The 27,770-nt window shown below is 51.2% G+C and overlaps 1 protein-coding gene across 3 annotated transcripts in view; it reads left to right on the top strand.

Moving 5' to 3' along the window:
* Scarb1 (scavenger receptor class B member 1) overlaps window positions 1-27,204 on the top strand; it is a 66,417-nt gene extending 39,213 nt beyond the window's left edge. Inside the window, exons 4-13 of one of the 3 annotated variants that reach the window (XM_075978209.1) lie at window positions 1,528-1,731; window positions 3,212-3,307; window positions 4,921-5,036; window positions 8,929-9,095; window positions 15,334-15,452; window positions 18,074-18,147; window positions 20,127-20,178; window positions 20,910-21,056; window positions 23,440-23,568; window positions 26,430-27,204. In XM_075978209.1, the coding sequence (XP_075834324.1) occupies window positions 1,528-1,731; window positions 3,212-3,307; window positions 4,921-5,036; window positions 8,929-9,095; window positions 15,334-15,452; window positions 18,074-18,147; window positions 20,127-20,178; window positions 20,910-21,056; window positions 23,440-23,568 (1,104 nt within the window). In that variant the 3' untranslated portion in view covers window positions 26,430-27,204. Of the gene's footprint in view, window positions 1-1,527; window positions 1,732-3,211; window positions 3,308-4,920; window positions 5,037-8,928; window positions 9,096-15,333; window positions 15,453-18,073; window positions 18,148-20,126; window positions 20,179-20,909; window positions 21,057-23,439; window positions 23,580-26,429 lie in introns of all 3 variants that reach the window. The other 2 variants (XM_075978219.1, XM_075978228.1) reach the window with 2 other exon arrangements.
* The last annotated feature ends 566 nt before the right edge of the window (window positions 27,205-27,770 follow it).

Raw genomic sequence — 27,770 nt, forward strand, 5'->3', positions numbered from 1 at the left:
ATGGTGACTCTCTGACTCAGCTTCTTTCTCCCAGCATTCTGTTTTGTCTACTCCACCTACCTAATTTTCTGTCCTATCAGAGGCCAAGCAGTTTCTTTATTACTTAACCAATGAAACAACAGATAGAAAGATGACCCTCCTCCATCAGTCAGACCCCACAGTCTGACTTTCATACCTTTTGGAAGATTCTTTTGATTCCCCAGCCCCAGCCCCAGGCGTAGGAAACTGTCAGAAATGCCAGCTTTCATGTTAGCTGCTGGCTGGCTTTGTCCCTCAGCCTCCCTGCCTGCTAACCCCAGGTCTGTTGTCAGAGATGTCCCCAAGACCGACGGGGCTGGAGGGAGAATTTTTGTTTTTTATTTTTATTTATTTATTTGTTTGTTTATTATCATTATCTTGAGACAGAGCCTCACTATGCAGCCCTGGCTGTCCTGCAACTCATTATGTAGACCAGGCTGACTTTGAACTCGTGGAGATCTGTCTGCCATCACCTCAAGTGCTGGGACTAAGGTGTGCTAAGGTCACCACATCTGGAACGTGGTATTAAAAAACAGTAGCAGTTCGTGCTAGGCCAGCAGGCTGACCCAGTGGGTAGAAGGTGCCTGCCACTAACCCTCGTGGGTTGAGTTTAATCACCTCCAGGACCCACAGGACTCCCAAAAGTTATCCTTTGACCTCCATATATGAGCTATGGCACCCCCCAGTAAACAATAGAAACCCTGTGTCGATTACAGATAATGAAGGGGACCTGTGGGGGGCGGGGAGGGGGCAACATAGCATGCTCAATGAAAATACCCGGAAAGTCCAGCTATGTGTTGCCCTGGAGGCGGAAAGTGGCTTTTGGTTGAGCAGCCTTTGGAAAAACCAAGGCCCCAATGCATGCTGCAGAGGAAAGCAACCACAAATACTATATCTGCAGCTGCACTCAGGGTGCTTTGACCCTGGGGGGAGCGGAAGTCCTGGACTCCCGGTTGAGGTGGGAAGGAGACATGAAAAGTGGGTTAGAATCCCCACAAAGAGGCTGAGGAAGGAGGATGCTGAGATCCAAGTCCACCTGGACTACATCTCGGTAAAAACCTAGAAGAGGGGACTGCGGGGTTTGGGGAGACTGTCTCAGTCTGCTCCCTTTCTGGGCTCATGTTGCTGGTAGCGTGGGGTTGGCATCCTAGTTGTAAACAGAGCTTTGCGGGCCCTCTTCTCTGGCAGGCCTGCTCCTAACCTTGGCAACAGCCTCAGCTGCCCTCAGGTTGAAGGACAGCCTGGGGACCTCCTTCTCTGTGTCCCAGCTCTGCAGAGCATCTCCTGGTGCCTCATTGGCTCCTGCCAGGCCTCAGGTGTGGCTCTGCAGGTACAGCGGCTGAGGAGGGCTTCTGAATGCCTGGCCTGAGCTTCGTGCCTGCCTGGGAAAAACCCCTGGCAACAAGGACCAGAGAAGGGTCCACATTGAGGGCTCTTTGCCTGACACCTGATGAGGGTGGAGGAGGGAAACACATCCACCTCCCTAGCCCCATGTCCTTGACTTTGCAGGGGGGTTCGGTAATGATGGAAGACAAGTCTGCAGGCCTGAAGCTGATGATGACCCTGGGGCTGGCCACCTTGGGCCAGCGTGCCTTCATGAACCGCACGGTTGGTGAGATCCTGTGGGGCTACGAGGATCCCTTCGTGAATTTTATCAACAAATACTTCCCAGATATGTTCCCCATCAAGGGCAAGTTTGGCCTGTTTGTTGGGGTAAGTGTCTTCCGGTCACACAGACTGCTGTGAAAGACAGCTGTCGGGTGAAGACCCTAACCCAAACCAGCTTAAGTAAAATTGTGGAAATTGGCAGCTCATATAACAGAAAATGCTGCTATTGCATTCAGGTGTGGCTTGACCCGGTTCAAGGGGTGTGTGACTGGTTTAGCTTAGAAATTTGAGGCTTTGCTGGAGGAAGCCTGGATTCTCGAGACACATACCTTGAATATCCCATTAAGTGCTACTTAGAGGTGCCCCCTTATTCTCAGCCTGAGGTCCCTGACCCCTGACCCTGACTCCCTGTTCCAGCTCAGTTTTCTTCTGAGGGGGTCTGCTGATGACATGGGCTTGAAGTAAGGGTCAGTGGCGTGACCCAGTCACCCACACCTCCAGGACCTGTTGTACGGAGCTTAGATGAAATTTACTGCTTAGCGGTTAAAAGCGCTGGCTGCTCTTCAAGAGGACCCAGATTCTATTCCCAGCGCCCACATAGTGGCTCACAGCCATCTGTAGCTCCAGTTGGATCTGACGTCCTCTTCTGGCTTTCTCAGACACTGCATGCGTAGACATAACATGCAGGCAAAAGACTCATTCATACACGTAAAATAGAAATACATATACAGTCTTGTGGAGAGCAGGCTATGGGTAAGGCACCGCATCTCCAGTGACCAGGTGAGGACCCCGTGTGGTGGACATGTAGCAAGGTGGACTAAGGGCAGCAGGTTGAATGCCCGGTGTCAGAAGCCCCGGGTGAAGCCCTGTTTCTGCGCCTGTCCTTCCCACTTCATCACAGCTGAGTTGGGACTCTTGAATAGGGGCTCCTGTGGGGACAGGCGAGGAGACAGAGCACATTCCACCAAGTTCTGCTCCCCAGCCATTCCGCTTAGCCGATCTGGGATTAACAGAGCTATTGGCGTCTGATCCATTCTACCATGCTGGCCCCTTCCATTGAGCGTCTAGATCCTTCCGTGGCATTCTTTCCCCTGGGGAATTTGTATTAAGTGCTTTATTTCTTTTTTCCCCCTTTTTTTTTCTTTCTTTGTTTTGAGACAGGGTCTTTCTATATAGCTATGGCTGCCCTGGAATTCACTATGTAGACCAGGCTGGCCTTGAACTCAGAGATCCACCTGCCTCTGCCCCCTGAGTGCTGGGATTAAAATGTGTGCCACCACTCCCCACTTAAATCCCTTTTTATTCTTAATTAGGCCCTGGGTCAGATGGAGTAGGCTTGTCATTTCTGTACATGGGAGTATGAGGCAGGAGCATGGCAAGTTTAAAACCAGCCTGGACAACTTAGTGAGACCCTGTCTCAAAATGTGAAGTTAAAAAAAAAAAGGCTGGGGGCCCAGCATGTACAAGGCCCTGGGTCCTGTCCCCATCACTGAGTCAATGGGTAACGAGGGGACCTGTCCATAGCTGAAGAACAGGCGGGGCCCCCAATCCCAGGCTAAGGGCGCTGTTCTCCGCCTGTCCACAGATGAATAACTCGGACTCCGGTGTCTTCACTGTGTTTACGGGTGTCCAGAACTTCAGCAGGATTCACCTGGTGGACAAATGGAATGGACTCAGCAAGGTGAGCAGGAGGGGGAGACAGTCCCTATCCTTTGAAGCAGGGACTAGATTGGGGACAATGGGGAATGGCAAGCGCTCTTGAGAGGGCGTCAGGGTCACCCGGGGACGTCGCAGGTCCAGGAACTGCCCCTTGAGAACTTCTGCTGGGAACTCTTCACTCTTCTGCCCTGCGTTCTCGTTTACAAGGCAGACAGGAAGACATTCCCATAAAGATAAGACAATGGAGGCCCAGCACCTTGCCTGGACCCACCCGGAAACCCCCAGCGCTGTTTGTGGGACCAGCTTCCTGGCCCTTTACCCACCGCCGCACCTCTGTGTATCTAGAGAAATGTGTTTTCCTTCCTTCTTTGAACACACAGAAATCCGGTTGTGTGCTACTTTGCAGTTGGCTCTTCTCCTTAGGACATCTTTGTGTATATTGTGTTTTTGTATTGTTATGTTTGTCAGTCACTGAAGATGGAGCCCGGGCCTTGTGCATCCTCCACAGGGACTCTGCCACTGAGCCACACCCCCAGTCCTTCAGTGAGGGATTGTTGTAGGCGTGCCAACACTGAACTCTGTTCCCAGGCCCTCACTTGGGGAGTCTAGGTAGAGACTCCACCATTAAGCCATACCCTCAGCCCTTCACTGGGGGATTCTAGGCAAGCTTTCCCTGCTGAGCCATCGTACTGTTCCTACCCTCCTCCTCCTCCTCCTTTTTATTGTTTTTTGAGACAGGGTTTCACTATGTAATAGCCCTAGCTATCATAGAATTCATGCTGTAGCCCAGGCTGGCCTCAAACTCACAGAGATCCTCCTGCCTCTGCCTCCCAAGTGCTGGGATTAAAAGCGTCTGCCACCACCACTCCGCTAAATTTTTATTTTGAAATAAGGTCTCATTTTGTATCCTAGGCTGGCTTCAAACTTTCAATCCTCCCATCTCAATTGCCTCCCCAGTGCTTAAATCATAGATGTGTTTGCTGCCACACCCAGGCAGCCACCATTCTTAGTGGGTGCTGTCCACATCAGCCAGCTTCTTCTACAGTAAGAAGCCTGATCGGAGGAGAGTGGAAAGTGCCTGCGTGGTTTGCTTTTTTGTTTCACAGACAGGATCTCACTGCATAGTCCTGACTAGCCTGGAACTCACTATATAGACCAGGCTGGTCTCAAACTCACAAGAGATCCTCCCACCTCTGCCTCCCAAGCACTGGGCTCTAGGGCATGCACCACCCTGGCTGTCTTGAGTATTGGTTCTGAGCGCTAGCCTCCCTGATTAGAGGTAGGCATTCCGATGGATTCCATTTCTAGGTCTTCAGCTGTTCCTGTTGTCACCTTAATACCTCCCCTGGCTGGCATGTCCCAGCTCCCCTTGTTTGCAGGGTGTGTATGTTGACTTTTTGGGGAGGGAGCAGGAAGATGTGGGCGATAGACCCATTGTACAGATGACTTAACAGAGTCCCCAACAATGCTGTGTGTTCAGGCCCTGGGGGAGGGGGGCAGGAAGCTGGGCTTGATGGTCTGTCTACACAGCCTGCTCTGTGCCCGGGTTGAGTATGGTGACATCTGCACGGAGGCATGTATTAGGCGCAGGCCTCGGCTGTCTCTCAGGCTGCATCTTGTCCTGTCCGCCCACAGATCAACTATTGGCACTCGGAACAGTGCAACATGATCAACGGGACTTCCGGGCAGATGTGGGCACCATTCATGACACCCCAGTCGTCACTGGAATTCTTCAGCCCGGAGGCCTGCAGGTAATGCATGGGGACTCCCTGCCTCTGCTTCTGCTCCTAGGGAGTGCGGGCCTGGCCCTCTGCGTGCTATGGCTCAGTTTTTCTTGTCACTGGGACAAAACACCTGGCAGAGGTGACTGGGCAGGGAATTTATTTTGGATTTTGGTTGCTTGAGGATTTGCACCTTAAGGGGTCATCAACCTCCCCCAAACAGCGCCCCCGCTGGCGTCCGAGAGTGGAAGCAGCGTGTAGCCTTTTTCCCAGAGAGGCTGTGAACCGGTGGCTGCTGAGGGCTCGGTCTTGAGGGTGGCAATGCGAGGCGATGGCAGGAAAAGGTCAAGGTCTGAGGCTAACCGTGAAGTGGAGCTGGAGGCCTGGGGTGTCCAGGAGCCCAGATCTCTGACTGCTGGGTGCAGTTCCTGCTTAGTCTACCAATTTCCAATTCCCCTGCCTCAGAGATGTGCTGGGGCCTTGTAGCTTGTGCTCCACCATCCTAGGGTCCCGACTGTGGCCTGGGGGAGACGTGGTGGGTCTCTGGGCTCATTCCCGAGTGGTGCCCTAGCTGGTGTTCCATTCTGGCCACGCTGGAGGTGACCTTGGCCTGGGAATTCATCGGGCTGACCTTTGAGCCCTCTGCCTCTCCAGCTAACACAGGCAACTGTGCTCCGTGCCAGGTGTGAGCACAACCATGATGGGCGAGCAAAGTCTGTGCCTCGGTGCTCGTGTCCCATTGGGTACTTTCCAAAGCAGAGCTTTGTTATTTTTTAAAATGTATTGCTATTTTTTAATTATGTGTATCTGTGTGGGTCTGTGTACATGCACGTGGGTGCTTGTGGAGGCCAGAAGAAGGTGTCAGATCACCTAGAGTTTGTGTTATAGGTTGTGGGCTGCCCAGCGTGGGTGCTGGGAACCGAACTTAAGTCTTCCTAGAAGAGCAGTAACCATTGAGCCATCTCTCCAGCCCATTTGTGTGTGTGTGCACGTGCGCTGATAATGGAACCTGGAACCTCACATACACTAAGTAAGTGCTTTCCCCCGAGTCATGCCCCAGTCCCCAAATAGGATTCCAGACTTAGTGACAGAGGTGATTGAGGTGGCTCAGGGCTGGGGAAGGCTCGGTCTGTAAAGTATTCACTACCAGCAAGAGAACCTGAGTTCAGTCCTCAGAACCTAGCAGCTGCATTTGCCTAGGAACTCAGCCCTGGGGGGTGAAGGTGGGAGAGAGCTGGAAAGCTGTCCAACCTGGCAGAATTGGATGAGCTCTGGGTTCACGGCAAGACCATCTCAAAAAAGAGGTGGAGAATGACTGAAAAAGAAATCCAGTGTTGGTGTCTGGCCTACAACACACACACGTGCACACATGTACACATATAAACACACCCATGACATAGATACCTATACCTGTGACACAAAGGGAAAGGAAAGATGCATTTCCCTCCCAGGTTCTGAGCTTTCAGTGCAGGCACAAGATGCTTTTGAAGATCTTGCAGGCAGTACTGTGTGGTGAGAGCCCTGGGGGTGTGGCTTGGTGCTGCAGCACTTGCTTGGTTCACGTGAGGCCCTGGGTTCCACCAGGTTAGTGTTTCTAATGAACCTGTGACTAAGCAAGACGCTTAGCGTGAAACTGAGGAAGAGCCTGGGACCACACAGCCCCTGTCAAGGCCACCCTGAATGACCTGAAGCCCTACCATTAGATCCCACATGGTTTGCTTGTTTTCGAGACAGGGTCTCTCTGTGTGGCCTTGGCTGTCCTGGAACTAGCCTGTAGGAGAGACTGGCCTCGAACTCACAGAGATCCACCTGCCTCTGCCTCCCACAAGTGCTGGGATTAAAGGCGTGCGCCACCACAACCAGGCATAGATCCTACTTCTTAAAGATTTCCCCAGTCCAGTAGCACTCCCTGAGAGGAGCCCTTGACCACAGAACTCTTGTGCATTCACCCACATGGCAGCCAGTTGCTCCCTGTGTTTTCTCCTTTCCTCATCTCTGGAACCATTGCTCCACATCCTCCTCTGTGTGCTCTCTCCTGGAATCTCTTGAGAGTGGGATGCAGGCCAGGTCCCTTTCCATCAACCCTTCAGGGGGTATTCTCCAAAAACAAAGGTGTTTTCTTACACAATCCCAAGGCTCAAAATCAGGGAATTTAACATCGACCTGATAAGATCTTCTGAGTTGGTGCTGCCACAGAAATTAAAAAACAAACCATGCTTGTAATTTCAGGTTACTGTCTATCCTTGTGGGTGGGCGTGGGGACTGAAGCCCAAACTGCAGGCAGCTAATCAGTTCACTTACAAGAGCAGAGAGTTAAACTGAGGGCGCTCATGCCTGGGGCTCAGATAGCTGGCTCCACTCTCATATAGTCCATGATCCAGATCTAGAGAATGGTGCCACCCAGTGTGGACTTGGTCTTCCCACAACGATTAAGGGAATTACGACAGTTTCACAGGCTAGCCTGATCTAGACACTCTCCTATTGAGAGTCTCTTTGCAGGAAATTCTAGATATGTCAGATTGACCAAACTTACCATCACACTGTGTGAAAATAATATTTTATTTGACTAAAATATTTATTATTCATTAGATGTATTTTATTTATCTAAAATATTATTCTAAACATTACGGAGAAGAGCTTTTGTTTAGTATCAGGTCTTAGAAATCTGGGTGCCTGCCAGGCGGTGGCGGCGCATGCCTTTAATCTCACCACTCAAGGCAGAGGCAAGTGGATCCCTTTGAGTTGGAGGCCAGCCTGGTCTATGTAATGAGTTCCAGGGTTACATAGAGAGACTACAGGGCTACATAAAGAGAGAGAGAGAGAGAGATCCAGTGTCTTATCCTCTTGCAGTTCATCCCATTTGGACTCTTGTTTGTCTTGAGATGGGTTTCGCTGTGTAGCCCTGGCTGCTGGAACTGACAAAGATCCTCCTGCCTCCATCTCTCCAATCCTAGGATTAAAGCTGTAAGCCACCACACCAGTGCCTGGACTCTCCAAGTTTTGAGGATCGGGCAGGTGTGTGTGTGTGTGTGTGTGTGTGTGTGTGTGTGGTGCTGACTATGGACAGAGTGGGTCACCCCATCCTTGTTTCCAATCAGGAGTGTGATTGAGGTTAGACCACGGGGTGAATGGACGGAGAGGAGTGAGGGTGGGCAAGGGGGACCCGGAGAGCTGAAGTCTGATGTGTGTGTGTTTATTCCAGGCTGAGGGAGAGGTGGGATTCAAAGTTCCTGGGGTAGGAAGGGGTATGTTTGAACAGCACCTCGGAGGCCCTTGGTGGGTGGAGTGAGGCAGGAGGGGTGAGGGAAGCTGGCAGTGGTATCCTACCACAGGTTGACAGTAGGGGCCCTGGTGATTGCTTGTTCCTCAGCATCCACAGGAGACCATTGCCCAAAGCCCTAGTCCCCACAGTACTCTGTGCTTCAGTCCCTATCCAGAGAGCGTGGTGCCGGGCGGTGGTAGTGCGCACCTTTAATCCCAGCACTCAGGAGGCAGAGGCAGGTGGATCTCCGTGAGTTCGAGGCCAGCCTGGTCTATGAGCACGTTCCAGGACAGCCATAGAGAAACCCTGTCTTGAAGAGAGAGGGGAGAGAATGGCATTTCACTGTAAATGGACAGGGGCTCTGTAAACTTGAGATTACCTCAGGGGACCACACCTCGTGCACCAGGACAGTGCAGTGCTGGCTTTCTTTATTGTCTGGGGAACAAGGAAAAAATTTACCAGGTGGGCAGTGCAGGTGCAACTTGGCTCACAACGTTTTATTATTATTATTATTTTATTTTGATATTTTTGAGACAAAAGTGTCATATCATCTAGGCTGGCCTTGAACTTGCTGTGTAGCCCAGAGTGACTTTGAGCCCCTGGTTCTCCTGCTAAGTTGAGCACTAAGGGAATAGTTCTCACCCTGCCTCCTCCCTGCAGGTCCATGAAGCTCACCTACCACAATTCAGGGGTGTTTGAAGGTATCCCCATCTATCGCTTCACGGCCCCCAAGACTTTGTTTGCCAATGGGTCCGTCTACCCACCCAATGAAGGCTTCTGTCCGTGCCTCGAGTCTGGCATTCAGAACGTCAGCACCTGCAGGTTTGGTAAGTGTCTCCTCCGCACTGCTTCCCTGCCTCCAGACTGGGGCGAGAGGGTGGCACCAGGATTTTATCTGCTGCCAGCTTGCAGTCCCATTAATCTCTGGTCTCTGCACTGCTAATGAGCTCAGTGCTACAGATAGGAAACTAGAGATAATGCCACCCTGATAAATGTCCCACCAGCTCTCATTAGCCCCGGGCTTTATCACTTCCAAGTCCGAAGGGGCCAGCCCTGAGGTTAAGATTCCGACAGTGGGCATTGTTTCTTGGCCATGGAGAGGAGTCTGCCCTCATCCCCTTGCTGTTTCTGGAGGCACCACATTCCTTGGCTTGTGGCCCGCTCCTTTCCACCTAGTATCCAGTTTGAGACCGGGTAGTACCGTGTGGCCCGAGTTCGCTTCTAACTTGGCATCCTTCCTGCCCCTGCCATCTGAGCACTGGGATGGTAGGCACATACCCTGACACCAGCTCCACCAAAACACTTCATTCTGTGCCCTCCTCCTCTGCCCAGCTCATGTTTTCAGGACCCCAGACACTGGCTGGCTGGGGGCCACTGTGAGACTAGAGTCTTTAGCCTGGTGGCTGCGGCTGTGATTCCTTTGCCCACTGGGAGGTGGGTGGGAGCACCCCTGGGGCCGTTCACCTGCAGAGAAGCAACAGCTTGGCAGAGTCCAACTGGCGGTTCTGGTGTTGTGTAAAACTCTCCTCTTCAGCCGAGCCGGGTGTGTGAATCTTGGTGCTGGCTGTGTCCCCTGGCGTCCGCTCTGAGTCCTAATCGTGTGCCAGACCCTGCTATGCCCACCTCTGTTGCTCTGTTTGGATACCTGGGTGTCAGCTCCAGGCCACACCCCCTCACCCCTCACCTGCTGGTCAGGCCTAGGCAGCTCCAAGTTCCTCCCGTACATTCTTTCTCCTTCCTCCCCAGCTTCTTCCCCAGTCTGCTACTGTGGTCCACTCCGTCCCTCGCCAGCTCACGTTGCACCAGATGTGAATCAAATTAAAATGAAAAGCTTCCTCTGTTCATATCCTTTCAGAGGCCCTCCCTGATCTTCCATCCTCTTTGGTCCACCAGCCATTCTCTGTGCATTCTCTTAGCTATCGAGTTATTTAACCCTTCCCTGCCTGCCCCCTCCCTGGACTGCAAACCTTGTGCCTTGCCTCCTCCCCCATCCAGGATGCCCAGCCTTATAGTCATTGTTCACAAAGTGTTGAGCTATGCACAGACAGAAACAGGAAGGCCTGAGGCAGGGTGGGGACCTGGTTGGTGGGACACAACCTCTCTCTGACTGGGTCTGACTTTCAGAGCCTGTTTGGGTGGAATGCTATCTTGTAGCTAGAGAAGCAGGCTCTGGGGATACCGCCGTGGGGCGGAAGAAGAGAAGTGAGGGAACGGCGGATCCTAGTCCACAAGTTCCCCTTGTAAGACAGAACCCACCAGGCCACCTGCTGCACAGATGTCTGGGGCCGGCTGCGGCAGCTGCCTGGCCTGACCACGGCACGTGTCGGTTCATGGGATTCAAGTTTCTGGGGCAGAGCCCTACAGGACTTTCCTGTGGGCAGGAAGCTGTATCCACAACCCCAGCTCTGCCTTCCTCTTGGTGCTCGGTCCCAGAGCTTGCTCCAATTAGTCACCGAGACCACACCACAGGAGCAGCGACATCCCGACATCCCCGTAGAGCTCTGTTGAAAGGGACAGAATTTCAGATGTGCCAGAAGGTCTAAGTGTACCGTGTCTGTAGCTTGTTCTTTGGTTTTTTCCCGGGGGCAGTGTGGATACAAGCATGTGTTTGCAGGAGCATGCAAGGAGGCCAGAGCTGGGTGTCTTCCTCAATTACTCTCTATTTATTTATTTTTTGAGACGGATGCTTTCACTAATCTGTGACCTGGCGGGCTCTAGGGATTCACCTGCCTCTGCCTCCCAGTGCTGAGGTTACAGATCTGTGCTGCCACGTCTGGCTTTCAGTGCGAGTGCTTGCGCAGGAGACACTTCACTGACTGAGCCATTTTTCCGACCCCCAACACTTACGTTTTTAAATGGGAGAAAAACAAGGACGGGGAGGGGATGACTTAAGTGGTCTGAGCAGTTTGAAATCTGCAAAGGGACACAGCCATGTGGCCAACAGCAACCCCACGAAGAGGCAGACCTTGTAGGGCGCAGTGTTTCCCACTCCTCCTGCCCACAGCCTGACTTTTGGTCTCCAGGCTCTCTGCCTCTTCATGTAGATGGAAGTCATGCTGTGTGTGTTCTTTCCCTCTCACTCCCAAATGCCACCCCTACCGCATCCATATGGTCCATCTGCAAGACGGGGGGGTGGTTGAATTTGGCCTCTGGCTTGTTGTGGGACTATGCTCCGCTTGCCCTACCCCTTCCTGGCTCACGGAGCTATCTCGTGGCATTCTGCTATTACAAGGGTGCTTCTAGAACATTCGTGCACATGCTATGAGGGTGCACCCGACTGAGTCCACCTTTCTGTGGCATTTTATCTGACGATAAAGAATGCGCATAGGTTTCCCCTTCTGGGTCACGAGAATTCCTTGGACTCAGGACTCCCCGTGTGTCATCTCCCTGTCTTGGGAACTTTCCTGGAGTGTCCCTTAATCACAACTGGGGTAATCCTAAGCAATTAAGTCTGGATACATGGATCATAAAGCTATAAATTAATTATACTTATTGCCTGGGTGCGTCTCTCTGAGGGTGTTTGAAAATAAAAAAGGAAGATGGAGCACACCTGTTGTTAGAAAGCCACATGGGTGTGCTATCTGCAGCAGGCGGTGTCGGCAGCCATGACACCCTGCTGGAATCTGTGCCTTCCAGGTGTGGCTAGGTGGCAGCTTCATTTCTCCAGCATCCACGGTGTCCTTCCTGTAGAAATGGGGTTCTGGTGTTTGCTGGTATCTCCTTTCAGAGTGGATTGGAGGGGTGGAGACTGGGTTTTCCAAGCTGAAGGCAAGACTGGGTGGCCTTCCAGAGTCTGTGGGCTCACCTGGATTCTCAGGGACTCCTGTTCTCCACCGTAATGAGTCCTCTATCATCAACCAGCTCTCAAATAATGACACAGAGGCTTCTTATTAATTATAAAAGCTTGGTCTTCGCTTAGGCTTGTTTCTAACTTTTTTTTTTAAAGATTCATTTATTTATTCCATATACAATGTTCTTTCTGCACATATACGACTGCATGCCAGAAGCGGGCACCAGACCTCATTACAGATGGTTCTAAGCCATCATGTGGTTGCTGGGAATTGAACTCAGGACCTCTGGAAGAGCAGCCAGTGCTCTTAACCACTGAGCCATCTCTCTAGCACCCTAACTAACTCTTACAACTTCAAATAACTCGTTTCTAGTCTACATGATGTCACATGGTTGTGGTTTTTACCTCTCCTCCTGCATGTCCTGCTTTCTCTGTGTCCGGCTGGCAGCTCCTTCTTCCTTTTCCCCAGAGCTCTCTCTGCCCAGAAATCCTGCCTATACCCCCAGCCTAGCTTTTGGCCATTTAGTTTTTAATTAAACCAGTCACAGTGACATACCTTTGTACAATGCACTCAAATATCTTGCAACATTTCCCACTTTTGTATAAATAAAAAAGAAAAGGTTTTAACTCTAACATAGTAAAACTATATAAAAAAAGAACAATTATCAGGTAAGAATTTCATTTACAATATCCAGTCCATTTGTATTTGGCAAATTTAGAGAAATTATTATCTATCTTATCTTAATGAGTTCAAAGTTTTATACCTAAACCACTTATATCATAACTTGTATTACCAACCCAAAACTATCTTTTTTCTCCTCAAAACATTTTCTTAGATAAACAATTTAAACTTTTAAGCTCAAGCTAATACATTTTATACTTCCTTTTGTGAGTTTCTTTTCTTAATTTGGTAACAAGGAAAACTGTAGCTATAACTGTTTTGTCTTCAACTCTGTCAGAGACCTGAGAAGGATATAATACTATCTGAGCAAACAAGAAGTGTAGAACCAACAACTTCTAAAACTATAGAAATGGACAGAAACCGCTGGCTGCTGAGACAGTCACCCAAGGTTCCTCTGCAATGCTGGGGCATCCATCTTCGACCTACAGGCCTAGAATAGCTGACAGACTCTTCTGGGAAGCAGGAATTTTAAAGGACTGTCCTATCTCATCTTGGCAAAGTTCGACAGTTGCCATCTTTTGTGTTTTGCTTGTCTAATTTGGACAGCATACTGTCAGCAGTCCAAGGCAAGAGCAGTTTCTTGCCCAAATGGCAAACTTTCCTACAGTGAAAGCAAATTCCATATGGAGTTTCTTCAATGCCCATTATCCTTTTTTTTTAAAAAAAAATAAATTAGTTCTGCCAGAAGCAGACATGTCTCACTGTCATGGAAAACCTTATGTTATTAAAACATTAAAGTGTCATATTCTGTTGGTCTCTGAAGTGTTTGAAAACCATCTGTCTATTTGAAATATGTCTCTGATTGACCTTGAAAATATACCTAACATGACTATAAGTCTGATTGTTATAGATGACTACCTCTGTATTTCTTTACTGTCCTAAATAGCTTTCAAGGACTAGAACTCCACATTACATTTTTAAATGAGCTGCATAGGTACAATATCTTAAACAAGACATAGAAACATAATAACAGTGTAACAAAAATAACCTTAAATTTGTGTAAAAATACAAAATCCATACCCATGTAAACTGTTTGAGACTAGTATTTACTTTTTTACTTTAAAAGCAGATACATTTATCTACCATTTTAACCTATCAATCCTATATCATTTTTTTTCAGAATGAGATCCCTTTTGCTTAGTTTCCTCCATGACCATATTATGACAGATATATATAGATATATATATTAATCTTATAAATTTTGAGATATTTATACCTTAAGAAAAGTTTTAGAGAGCCAAAATAAAACCTAAGGAGTATGAATTAGTGGCAACAGGATAGTCCCTAATGTTTGTTTTTCTATTATTCATATCAGGTGGTTCTTTTGACATGAGACAGAGATTTTGGATTTTTCTTTTAAAAGCATACTTGGGTTTAGAAAAGGAGAGAGCCACATTCCAATTCTAAGGTCGTCTTTAATTTTTAATTGAATTATAACTACAAAAAGGCCATTTGCCTTATATGTCTGTAGAGAAGAGTAAAGACAAACATTTGGGAAGATTTATGAGGTCTTTGCCCTGTTGGAAGTGTGCTATACCTTTAGGACAGTTTGCTCTTTCCTGGGGCATTTTCTCTGTGTGATTCCTCCTGCTTCAGAAGTCTCATTTGTTTTGTGGGCTTCAGAGTCCTTAGTTGGATGTTTTTATTCTCCTAGAAAGACAAAAACAAAACCCTGCCTCAACTCAGCTTTGGGGAGTCTCCCTGTTTGGCAGGTTGAATGGCCTTGCTGTTTGATGAGCTATTGCCTCTCCTAATCAAGAGGTCTCTGCTGTTCCAATCTAATCTTTATCAATTTTGATGGTATCCTGTGGGAACAAAAGAAAAACCTCTTCCCCAATGTAACACATATCCCGGTTTCCATTCTGAGGTCAACACGTCTTTGAGGCATATAGGCTGATTTCATTCAGCAGTTCCTTCCATAATCTAGTGTCTCTCGGCAGCTGCCATTCACTGATCAGCATTCAAAAAACTCAAAGTCAACAGAGCACCATAAAGAATTCAGACACCCTATGTAACTAGTAACTCACACATCAGGCCCTTGTCCTGGGATGGCTGTATTGGTGGGGAGGTCCTGTCTCAGGGTCCCGGATGGGAATCTCTTGCCAGTGCTGTCCCCTTACCTCCTGTGATATCAGAGACCCGCCCATGTACACCCCCGAACTATGATGCCTGCAAAAGCAGCTCGTGTGTCTGACTTAGCATTCAGACGCAGCTTCCCCTCTCAAATTCATGTGACCTTGATTTTCCTTTCCATTTTCATCTTCCATGATTCCCTCTTGTACCTCTGGCCCCAGGGCCTCCTTGCTCTCACCTCTGCCACACTCCTACCTGGCATACCTTTCCCTCGCTTGGTGGCAGCTGCCCTCTCCCCTCCTCCACCCACCCCTGCCACTGAATCAGCCACCCTGGCTCCATCCACCCTCCTCGTGACCTGTGCCCAACTTCTTTATGCAGTGAAGGAAGGGGTTCTCCCTGCCTGGTCACCAATGTCACATCTTGTGAATGCCCCTACTGACTGCGGGTCTCTTTCCTTCCTTGTCCTGCAAGTCTGGTGCCCATCCAGTCTTCCGACCCTGTCTCTCTCCCCCTCCAGGCGCACCCCTGTTCCTGTCACACCCTCACTTCTACAATGCGGACCCTGTGCTCTCCGAAGCCGTGCTTGGTTTGAACCCTGACCCAAAAGAGCATTCCTTGTTCCTGGACATTCATCCGGTAAGTCCTGTGCCCTGCTAGAGTCTGGGGCTGGTTCTTGTGGGTTGCTGTATGCTCCTCTTCTCTCTCACCACCCTCCAAAATACAGCTGGCTCAGACTGGGGTAGGGGAGCCCAGTTCCTTCCACAGTGGTGACTTCTAGAACTTCGAGCCATCAAAGGTCCCCAATTCCATAGTTCAGTGATGTCATTACTTTTTTATTGGGGCCTATAAAAAAGATATATGGTGGTAAATTAATTAAGAAATATCAGCTGGAATGTCTCCTGCACCAGAGATACCCTTGACAGTGTCAAGACACTAAAGATTTCAAGACATCAATGTGAGCCACAATGTCTCACAGAGAAATCATGTGGGGAATTTGTCCTGTGTTAACTTGTATCCACTAGCCAGGGCCAGGAGGGTGACTCTCAGACACAGGCCCTCTCTGGTATGCACAGCCCTTCTCTCTGCCTCTGGTTACTGTAGGATGTGTCCAGTCAGGCTGCTGCCCTTACCATTACCTTGGGGAGTCTCAGGATCCCTGTCTTGCACGGACACCCATGACGCCCTGAAGGCATTTTGTGAAAACCTTTTTGTTTTACTAGATGGTGATAGAAGCCTGGGCCTCTCACACGTGAGGTACTCTGGTTCTAGCTGGGCCTTCATCTGGTCTTCAACTTGCAATCCTCCTGCCTCAGCTTCTAAGTGTGTCTTCACACCTGGCTCACAGCCAAGGGCTATGGCAGAGGAAGGATGGGGACGTGGGAGGAAGTTGTCTGATGTCTAGCTCCCCAGTCAGAAACCTGACATACAGGAAATATTTTATGTCAAGAAAGCCCCTGGGGATAGGGGCCTGGGTATTGACTGGGGACCTGTCCTGTGGGCCCCTGGATCCATGCTCCAGACTCCCAAAGACACAGGTGTCTAGTATTAACTGTCTAAGCAAATGGGTGTGGCACAGTGAGGCCAACACCCTAGCTTAGGGAGTGGGGACCCCTGGAACTCAGGTTCCAATACTGACACTGGGCACCCAACCTGGCAGAGTTCCCGGGGAGGGTTGCTCAGCCCACCCACGGTGAAGCTGTATGCAGGGTTAGGATCCCCGCACCTCTGTCTGAAGGCCATATCCAGTTTCTGGAGGCCTTTGCCCAGTCCCCTTTGCCCTGGGGACAGGAGGAACCTAGGTGCACTGGACTCAAAGGAAAGGCAATGATGTTCTTGCCCTCTGCTGTGGGTGGCTGTGACTGGAGAGGTGGCCTTCGGCTTTGGTCATCCTTGCAAGAGTCTCATGGTTTGGGCAGGGTTAGCTGCAGTCTCAGCAAACTGTCTGCACAAAGCGCCATCCCAATGTTGGAACCTTATACCGAAGCCTCTTCACCAAGCTTCTTTCATGTTGTTCTAGAACTTTCTCCCTGAGTGAAGTGACGAGGGTGTCAGTTCTCCTGGTGATTATTTGTATGATGATTTTTAAGCATCGCGTTTTAAAATAGCGCCTTGTGCAGGAAGCGCTTTGCTGCCACCTTGGCTAGGAAGTGGCAGATCCTGCATTACTGCGTCTCAAGAGAAAAGGCCGCAAGCTGCTGTGCACTTAACCCTATTCACCCTGGATCGGGCCCTGTGCTAAGCTTCTGAGCCAGTGGGAAATGTCAACAGCTTGAAAAAGCCATACTAGCCAGGCGGTGGTGGTGCACACCTTTAATCCCACCACTCAGGAGGCAGAGGCAGGAGGATCTCTGTGAGTTCGAGGCCAGCGTGATCTACAAAAGCTAGTTCTAAGACAGGCTCCAAAGCTACAGAGAAACTCTGTCTCAAAAAACAAAACAAAAACAAAAGAAAAGAAAAAGCCATCCTTACTGCATGCCCCACACTCGTGAGTCACTGTCTGAGGAAGCTGTGTGAGGGCGGGAATTTAAGCTCAGTAGGTGGAGTACTTGCCCAGCACCCACAAAGCCCTGGGCTCCATCCCAGCACTGTGTAAAGTTAGGCATGAGCCAGCCCCCAGAAGGTGGAGGCAGGGAGGTGCGGAATTCAGGATCATCCTTGGTTATGTAGCCAGCTGGGTTCTAGCCTGGGCTGTGTGAAATTCTGTCTCAAAACAAGCTGGGCAGGGGTGGCACAAGGCTTTAATCCCAGCACTCAGGAGGCAGAGGTTGGCAGAGCTCTGTGAGTTCGAAGCTAACCTGACCTACAGAGCAAGTTCCAGGGCACCCAAAGCTACAGAGAAACACTTCTTAAAAAACAAAAATCCAGATGGAGATCACCTCTTTGGTGACAAGGGGACCTTGAGATGGCAGGTGTCCTATCCCTTCGTCAAACATGCGCGGGAAATTTCTAGAAGGGTGGCTGCCCAACCTGTTGCCTGGTTCAGGTGGGGGAGAAGTCCCTCAGGACCCCAGGACTCCCAGGACTGGAGCAGGCTGGGAACTGGCCTCCGTGGTCTTTTTCTTAAAGATTTATTGTGTATACACACACCAGAAGAGGGCACCAGATCTCATTACAGATGGTTGTGAGCCACCATGTGGTTGCTGAGAATTGAACTCAGGACCTTTGGAAAAGCAGCCAGTGCTTGTAACCTCTGAGCCATCTCTTCAGCCCCCTGGGCTCTGTGGACTTACTGCTCTCCTCACTGTTTTTGGCTCCAGGTCACTGGGATCCCCATGAACTGTTCTGTGAAGTTGCAGCTGAGCCTCTTCATCAAGTCTGTCAAGGGCATTGGGTGAGTAGGTTGGAGTCGCAGCTTCTGAAGGCATCAGGGACCAGGAGGCTCCATGCATTGGCAAATGCAAGGCATGGGACAAGGCAAAGGTCCATCCACTTCTGTCTTCCCTATGACAACGTCTTTGCTCTGGATGGAGACCCAGCCTGCACCCTGACACTCCTTCATTCCCCCTTTCCTAAGATCTCTTCTCCATCAGCCAGATTGGTCAACCCAAACTGTCTGTCTTCTGGAGTAGAATACAAAGACTGCAATAGAATAGTCGCCTGCTTGCATGTCTGTGCACCGCGTATGTGCAGTTCCCACAGAGGCCAGAAGAGGGCTTGGGGTCAAAGGGAACTGGAGTTGCAGACAGTTGTGAGCCACTATGTGGGTGCTAAGAACTGAGAAGACCTGGGTCTTCTGGAAGAGCAGTCAGTGCCCTATAAGCCATCATTCCCTGGGTTTACTTTAACTTTGTGCACAGACTGACATTGTGAAGGCTCCTGCCACGTTCCACGTTTGCCAGGTAGAAACTTGGTAATAGAGTCCAGCCTTGGAGCTGATCACGCCCAGGGTCACAGACCGAAGGCCTGGGAACCACTTAGAAGGCTGTGATTGAGGAAGAGATGGGCTCTTCCTCAGCACGACCTCCAGGTCTCATACTCAGAACCCAGCTCTGACCTTCTGTTGAGGAAACTGAGGCCAGGAAACCCTGACTCAGCTAGACTCCAGCGCGAGCACGCGTGCACGCACACACACACACATACACGCATGCACACACACACCTCCTCTTCATTGCTGGAAAAGCACTCTCTCACTGAGTTACACCGCCAGCCCTCTTTTCAGCTTTTATTTTGACACAGGGTCTCGCTAAATGGCCCAGGCTCCTCTTGAACTCCCTCTGTAGCCGTCATGGCCTTGAACTTGGACCTGCAGCCCTAGATCTGGCTCACGCAGGCTCTTGAAACTGGAGGCCAAAGTGGGCTGGCTTGAGCTCCTGAGGCCAGCTTCCAAACACTGATCTGTTCCACTGCCTACAATACTCTTTAGAATCTTCATAGATTTGTGGAGAGGTGGCAGGAATGGAGATCTTTGTCCCCTGTCCCCAGCACCCTCAGCATCGTCAGCTTCTGGCCGTAGCTGTCACAATAAGGAACCGAAGTCTAGTGCTGTGTTATTGCTAAACCCTTTCCCCTCAGCTTCAGCTTCAGGGTACAATCTGCTCAGGCCTGCCGGCTCCTGTGGCTATGACCTGTGTGTGCGTGTGTGTTTCACGCACACTTTCTTCCCTCGAGACAGGGTTTCCCACTGAAGCCCCAGCCAGCCCTTTCTCTACCCCTCTCAGCCCTGGGGTCAGAGGCTCAGAGCCACACACAGCTTTCGATCTGGGTTCCGGGATCTGACCTCAGGCTCATATACTTGAACAGCAAGTGTTACCCAGTGCACCATTCTCCAGCCCTGAGAAGGTTTCTCCTCTAGCCTCTGGGGTATGTGAAAGTACTTGCTGGATCTAGACCTGTGTGGTGGGGATCAAGTTCAGCTGTAGACAGCTCTAAACACAGCCACCCAGGCTCCTGTGGAATGAGATTCATTGTTATTTTTTTTAATGTATTTATTATGGGAGGGGCACAGGCATATGCTGTGATGCACACGTGAAGGTCAGGACAACTTTTGGAAGCGTGTTCTCTCCTTCCACCTTGTGGGACCTGGGCATGGAACTCAGGTCATCAGGCTTGGCGGGCAACACCGTTACCTGCTGACTCTTGCCACGCCCCTTAATTAATTAATTAATTAATTGAGTGATTAATTAGAACCAGGGTTTCATGTAGCCCAGGCTGTTCTTGAACTTGCCTTCGAAGCTGCCGCTACATCTTTCTCTCCCATTTTCTTGTGAGGTGTTGCTGATTGAACAAGGCCTGGCACACAACTAAAGGCTCTACTGAGCGACACAACACCCTTCACCTTCTGTCACTCACCTTGTGTCCTCCTCTCTCTAGGCAAACAGGGAAGATTGAGCCCGTGGTCCTGCCCCTGCTGTGGTTTGAGCAGGTGAGGGCTCTGCAGGCCGCAGGGAGTCTGGGGGTGGGGCCTGTGTGTGTCGTGTGTGAGGCAGGTGGAGAGAAGTGCGGGCCTGGCTTATTTATTTTATTTCACGTTGATGCTAATGTTAGCTTAACTTCTGGCACCTGAATGTAGTTATTCATATGGAAGTTTAGCCTACATGTATGTATGTATGTATTCCACATGAAAGCCTGGTACCCACAGAGGCCGAAAAGAGCATCAGACCCCTTGGAACAGCAATTGCAGGTGGTTGTGGGCCAGCAAGTGGGTGCTGGGAAAGGAGCCTGGGCTTCCTGGAAGAGCAGCCATTGCTTTTAAACCACTGAGCCATCTCCAGGGTTTGCTAACATCCCCTTCCCCCGCCTCTCATCAGGTTCACTTCTTTGTCTGAGGCGGTGCTGGAGATTGGCACCAGGCCAGCTGATCTTTCTCGTGACCCTTTAGGTCCTAATTTTAGGTTCTAACTGGTGAAAGAGATGAATCTTGGGGAGGGGGGGCCTTTGGGGTCTGATATACCCTCCGTTGATTGGCCAGTGCCTCATCACATCGGTCTGCGAACAGCAAAGGCAGCTGGGAAATGTAGTTCTCCTTGAACTTGAAGCAAAAGGTGCTCTGGGACTCTTTGGTCTGAGTTTGGGAGGGGCGAGACACAAGGGATGGTTCCGGGAGATGCCGCGTGCAGCCTGGCCCTCCTCACTTGCTCATCCATCCCTCTGCAGAGCGGGGCCATGGGCGGCAAGCCCCTGAGCACGTTCTACACGCAGCTCGTGCTGATGCCCCAGGTGCTTCACTATGCGCAGTACGTGCTGCTGGGACTGGGCGGCCTCCTGCTGCTGGTGCCCATCATCTACCAGTTGCGCAGCCAGGTAAGTAGGCGGGGCGGCAGGACTCTGTCCGGTCGGGTTCTCTCCTGCAGCGGGCTCTCATTCTAGCTCCTCTGGCGTCCTGCTGGTGACTCTTCTCTGCCTGTCCTGGAAGGCCCGGGACCCTCCCCGGTGGGTGCTGGGCTGAGAGAAGTACCCCGTCATTTGACCAGCAAGTGGGTACCTCTTGATTCAAGCTCTGTGGAGTTGCCCACTGGAGGTGGAGGTGGGAGGCAGGGTCTGGCCTGGTCAGAGAAGAAGTGGAAGACCCAACCAAACAAAAAAAGACAGTTTATCCAAGGTAAAAGATAACAAAAGGGAGGGGCCAGAACTGGGTGTGAGACGGAAATGGGAGGAGTCACATGTGGGCTCCTGAATTTGAATTTTCTAAGTCAAGAGAAACAAGTGTATCTAGTTAGAAATTCTGTTTAGCCCAAATATATCAAAATTTGGAGTTAAGGGTTAGCTCAGCAATAGTGCTCTTGTTAGCCAATGCAAGCCCTTGCATTCAGTCCCCAACAGTGACAGAAAAAACAGCAATCACAAGTACTGAAAAGATAAGGAAAGAGGGAGGGAGAGAGGAAGGAAGGAAGGAAGGAAGGAAGGAAGGAAGGAAGGAAGGAAGGAAGGAAGGAAGGAAGGAAGGAAGGAAGGAAGAAAGAAGGAGAGATGGAGAGATGGCTCAGTGGCTGGGTACACTTATTGCTTGCAGAGGCCTGAGGTTTGATTCCCAGCACTTGCAAGATGATTCACGACCATCTATAACTCTCGTTCCCGGAGATGTAACAGGCACGCACGCGGTGCATATACAGGCAGGCAAAATACTTGCACACATAAATAGATATTTAGAAACAGAGAGGGCGTGCGATCAATAAGCTACAAAGGCTCTCTCCGGTCTCTTCCAGATTTAATCTTTGAAATCTGGTGACTATTTCACACCAGGTGTGATGGCTCACACCTGTAATCCCAGCATTTAGGAGGGAGGTTGAGGCCGGAGGATTGGAAAATCAAAGCCATCCTTGGCTACATGTAAAGTCTGAGGCCAGCCTGGGCTACATGAAAGCTTGTCACAAAAAAAATAAAAGGAAAAATGTGGCGCAGACATGGGTGGGGGTGACTTATGTAAGAAAGGAAGCAAATTTGAATGAAAAGTGTAACCCTAGGGCATGCAGCCCCTAAAAGCAGGAAGTAAGGGGTGTGTGTGTGTGACTAAAACCTTAGTTCCCTTCTGATCTTAGGACCAAACATCCACTCGTGGTGAGATTTTTTTTTTTTTTTTTGAGGCTGTGTCCATAGATCTTGGGGTTACAAAAATGAGTAGAACTTGCCGCTTGAAATTCAGGGCCAAGTCTCTTCACGTGACGTTGATGTTGATAGCTGTCGTTGTGAAGCCAGGACAGTTGAGGACAGACAGGGTGACGATCAGCTGTGATGGGGGAGGGTCAGTGTCTGCCGGCAAGGGGGGGGGTCAATGGCCTCCCACAGGGAGATGTCCTGGGGCCACAGACTTTCTGCTTGGGGAGACTCCTACCCAGTCAGTCGGCTGGTTTTCTTTCTGAGGTGTGCTTGCTTGCTTGCTTGCTTGCTTGCTGTGGGAAGAACAGGCCGCCAGCACCCCACTTCCCTCTCCGAGCACTGGCGCCCGGGTCTCATGTCATCTCGAAGGGACATCTGGGAGCCTCTCCAGGTTGACTGTAGCCTGGAGTGTCTGATTGACACCATGGGCTGGGCTCCTAGGCAGCTTTTGCTCGGCTGCTGCCCAGTGAGAACTGGGCCAGCCCCTTCCCGTCAACCATTGCCGAAGAGAGAGGGATCCAAAAATAGAAGGCTTCTCACTACACCTCGGGGTCTGAGGTCCAGGCTGATTGCTCTGCAGGTTTCATTAGAGGCCAAAGCAACAGTCCACACCCTACCAACTTTGTGCTTACAAGACTAGGCCTCACGTGTGTGTTTGTGTGTGTGTGTATGTGTGTCTCGTTTTTTTTTTTAACTGCATGCTGGATGGTAAACAACATACTCACCCCTACATCATTCTTAAGGGGAACACAATTATGTTAACATTTACCCCTGATTAAAAACTCTGTGTACTTGGGGAAGTGGTTAAGTGAGCTTAACCTGCCCTAGGCCCTGGGTTCAAGTCCAGCCCATCTCCGCCAAGCCCAGACCAGAGAAACCCAAGCTCTCTCCACATTTGCCCTACCGCAGCCACCTCCGCCCCTCACTGCCTGTTGGTGGCTCTCCACGCTCTGCTCTGTCCATCTTCCGGGGCAGTTCTCCGCGGTGCAGAGTGGAGGACTCTGCTCGCCTCTTTGCTTCTGGGGGAGCCCAGGGTCTCCTTCCCCAGTGACCCGCGCGCGGAATATAAACGAGCTTGGTTGTCTTCCAGGAGAAATGCTTTTTATTTTGGAGTGCTAGTAAAAAGGGCTCCCAGGATAAGGAGGCCGTTCAGGCCTACTCTGAGTCTCTGATGTCACCAGCTGCCAAGGGCAAGGTGCTGCAAGAAGCCAAGCTGTAGGTGCGTACCAGGTAACCCCCCCCCCCGCCCTATCTTGCCTGTAGCCAATCGACCTGTAGATCTGTCTGGGTGTCATCCACGTGGAGAGCCACCCTCCCGACATCATCACAGTGGGGCCGTCTAGCCTCAGTTTCTGGGACCTTCAGTCAGTGACTCTCATTTATGAGGTCCCATGAGAAGATAAAGTTAGTAGACCAGTTGCTTCTTCGTGCTCCATCCTACGCTGTTGGCTAAATGCAGGTCCCTGGGCGTCCTGGAAGCCCAGAGGGTTTGAAACTGTATTTTTCTGGACCTCAGAGGGTATTTTGGTGTAGAAGCCACACTGGTTCCAGTCTGGAATGAGGGTTTAAGTAATTTAAGCGTGGTTGAGCGCCAGCTGTATACTCGGGCCCAGGCCTGGAATAGGATCTCAGGGTGAGCACACAGGATGTATAAGGCTGCTCAGAACAGTCCAGAGCTGTCTGCCCTGTGCAGTACTGGGGTGGGTGGTCCCCGCGACTCGCCCACCGCCCACGCAGGTATAGCTGGCGGCCTGGCTCACTCAGCAGCCCACCTTGTGGGGATCTGGGGCAGCGCTTCTCCAAGACCTTCAGGGCCAAGGGGAGGCCGAGCCCTGCAGGGTGTGTCCCTGCCTGGGAAGTGGCAGGGAGAGCTATGGGCCCTGCAATTTGAGGTTAGCAGAGGTGAGTCGTGTCCCAGAAGAAGCTGCTATTTGAGCCCTTAAGCCTGCTTGGGTGTGAACACATCCTTGGAGGGAACTGGGAGGGTGGAGGCCACAGCTCGACGCCTGGGATTCTGGGAGCCAGCTGACTACTGCCAGCAAAGTCAGCTGTCGGAGAAGATGAAGCAGAACTCTGGTGGGTGTGTGAGTGTCCTGGTAGATGCCACCTCCCCAGAGGAGGGAGGGCAGGCCCGACTGGGCCTCTGCAGTCCACTGGGTCCCCATGTGTCCGTGGAACTGAAGAAGGGTTCTCGTCCAATGGGACTTCCAGGAAGGGTGGAGGGTGAGGTCTTGTATCTGCTGCCTTCCAGCTGCGGCGCCCTCTGCAGGTGATATTTGGTATTGCCAGAGGGAATGGAAGGCATCTTGAGTGAGAGGTAGGGGACTCCCAGGGTGCAAATGCAGGCTCCAAGCAGAGATTAGATAGTCCTTCAGTCCAGATAGAGCACAGCCTTCACCCTGTCCAGACCCCAATAAAACAAATGAAACCGCGGTTTCCTCTTTATTTTCCCAGCCTGGTCCAGTCTTTGTTTGGCTTCAAGATTCCCTTGGGCTATGGAGAGTGATTATTTGTCTCCACTCCAGGGGACACCCCAGCCCTGGCCATGGGCTAGAGAGGGCAGTGTCTTCCAAAGACCAGCCTCAGCATGTGGGGTGGACACGTGGGTCCTTGCAGAGGGGGTTACCCCACCTCACTGCCTAGCCAAGTAAGACTTGGTGAGGCCCCCACACTCTGCCTTGCACCTGGGTGTGGGGGTGGCCCCTGGGGGCGCCTGCCATTGCTGAAAAAGAAGGAAAATAGGGCCACTGCTAGCCCAAAGGGTATGACTCTTTGAAAGGGTTTGAATAAGGAAAAGGCTTTCCCTCTGGGCCTTACTGTAAGGTGGGGGTTGGCAGGCAGCATTGGCTTTGTAGTCAGGTGCCAGACAAGGGTACAGAGTGGCCTTTGTGGAAGTGCTCTGAACTGCTGTTTCTCATTGGTCTGTCTCCCATTCTCCATTGTCCTCTGTCAAACACAGTGATGGGGGAGGGGAGGGGAAATCTGCCCTGGCTCCCCTGGCTGTCCAGTGCCTTGTGGATTTGTTGCATGTATTTTCTTGGGAAAGACCAAGCAACAGTCAACTCTCGTTTTACTCTCTGGCAACAAGGGCATGCTGAGTCACTCAGACTGGCTTTGAGCTTGTAAGCAATCCTCTTGCCCCAGTCCCCCAGTACTGAGATTCCAAGCACATACCACTACTATGTCTTGTATCCCCCTTTTATTCCTGGTTCTGTCTGTTTGCCTGCCTGCCTGCCTGTCTGTCTGTCTGTCTGTCTGTCTGTCTGTCTGTCTGTGGGTGCTGGAGATTGAAGCCAGAGCCCTTTTACTGAGTGTGTTCCATCTCTGAGTTTCACCCCTAGCACCCCGTTTTTACTTCTGAGTGAGACTTTCTCACATGCTGGGGTGCTGTGGCTTATAGGGGAAGGGGAGACTGGTTTTGGTCCAGGGAAAGGATGCTCCCACACCCACAGCCCTCTCTGTCTGCCCTGTGGTTTCCTTCCATGCTGCAGGGTGCAGCAGGCCTGGGATGTGGGGTGACAGTGCCTCTCTGTCCTAGGGGAGGACGGTCAGGGACAGATGCCCAGTGTTCTTATCATTTTCCTAATCTTTACAAATTGAATCTTTCAACATCTGTGCCATCTCCCCCTCCTCCATACTTCCCCCCCCCTTCCTCCTTCCTATTCTACTGTCCCTAAGGCCCAGAGGCCACCATCGCAGGGATTTGGTAGGAAGGAGTCTCTCACCTCCATGAACAAGAGCCATTTTTAAGAGCTGGTCCTGGCCTGCCGTTACTTGTCTTCCTGTGGACAGACATCTAGGCCTTCCCTAGTTTCCCTGGGCGACAGTGCCATACACCCACTCTGTCCTGCCAATCTCTCGGGCCTCAGTTTCCCCAACTCTAAAGGAAAGAGATGAGGCCCAGTGACCCACAGGACCGAGGCGTCCCCATGTGTAAGAGAGCGGAGACTCTCAGTTCACGGCAGTCGGCACTGTGATGGGGAGGAGGTCGGTTCCCTGCTGGTGGGATGTGGGGCGGAGGGAACAGGCAGGGCAGGGCTAGGGGATAGGCTAGTGACTCAATCTCTTCTTTCTCCACAGGGTCCCAAAGACACAACGAGCCCCCCAAACCTGATAGCTTGGTCAGACCAGCCACCTGGTCCCTACACCCCGCTTCTTGAGGACTCTCTCAGCGGACAGCCTGCCAGTGCCACAGCCTGAGCCCCTAGATGTCACACCTGTCCACACAGCACACATGTGCACAGACGTGTGCAGAAACACTCAGGGACCAGGGACAGAGTCGCTGCTGAAGCCGCCTGGTGGCTACAGACGCTATCATCTAAGTGGCTGTAGGGACCACAACTGCCACAGGCCCCTCCTGTGGGGGGCTGGCCCTGCCCAGGCCCTCCACTTCATGCTGCCCTGTCTTCCTCCCTCAGGCTGAAAGCCTCAGTCCCCACAGAAGACAGATCTGTCACTCCTAGGGGCTGGGCATACTTTCGCCTCCTGTGCCAAGGCCAGGCAAGCAGTTCCAGGTCCCGACGGGTCTACACACACACCCTGGAGCTGTGTCTGGCCCTTTTCCTCCAGTCTCTGCCGTGTCACCTAAACACTGAACTGACCGCTGCAAGTGGCCAAGGTGGCAGGCCCCTCATGGTCCTAAGTCTTCAGGTGTGGTGTCAAAGGTAGAGAGGCGTGGACCATCTACCCTGGCACTTTGTCCCCTGGTATCTGGCCTGGTTGCCTGGTGCACCTCCCTGGACGGTGGGGGGCAAGGAGGCTCATTGCCCGCATCTGCCCCTTTTTCTACTGGAAGACAAATTTTATCATCTTTTGGAACTCATGACTGAAGCAATAAACCTTTTCACGAATTCAACACTGCCTTCCGTGACTGTCTGCTGGGCAGGGCTGGGGCTCCAGGGTCCAGACCTCTCCACTCATTCAGGTTGTGTTCCCCCTGGTGTCAGGCCAGCACCCACCCCTAGCCACTTTTTCACTTCAAGCCTGATGTGGTACGTGGCTCAGATGCACCAGCATCAGGCTGGCTGTGTCCTTTCTCTGCCCTATGGAGCCTCTCGGGTCTTCTACAGTCAGTGCCCAGGGCAGGAGCATCCTCGTCACCCACATGGCCCGGAAGGAGCTAGGAAAAGGGTTGGGAGGAAGAGTCTTAAGTTTTGACCCAAGTTCAAGCCATAATAAGGGGGGCGTTTCCCCCTGGTATCCTTGATTTAGAATAAAACCACGCTTTCCCCTAGGACTCACTAGGAACTGAGCAAGAAATTCACACCGAGAACACACCGAGAACACCGAAAAATGCATCAAGCAGCTCTGATTGCCACGGTTCGCACCCTCTCCCCTTTCCAGAATTAATTTTAGTTTTGGGTGGGGGCCGTTGCCATGGCGCGGGTGTGCAGGCCGGAGGACCGGCAACAGTTGGTTCTT

The sequence above is a fragment of the Microtus pennsylvanicus genome, chromosome 1 (assembly GCF_037038515.1).
Source record: "Microtus pennsylvanicus isolate mMicPen1 chromosome 1, mMicPen1.hap1, whole genome shotgun sequence".
Classification (NCBI taxonomy): Eukaryota; Metazoa; Chordata; class Mammalia; order Rodentia; family Cricetidae; genus Microtus; species Microtus pennsylvanicus.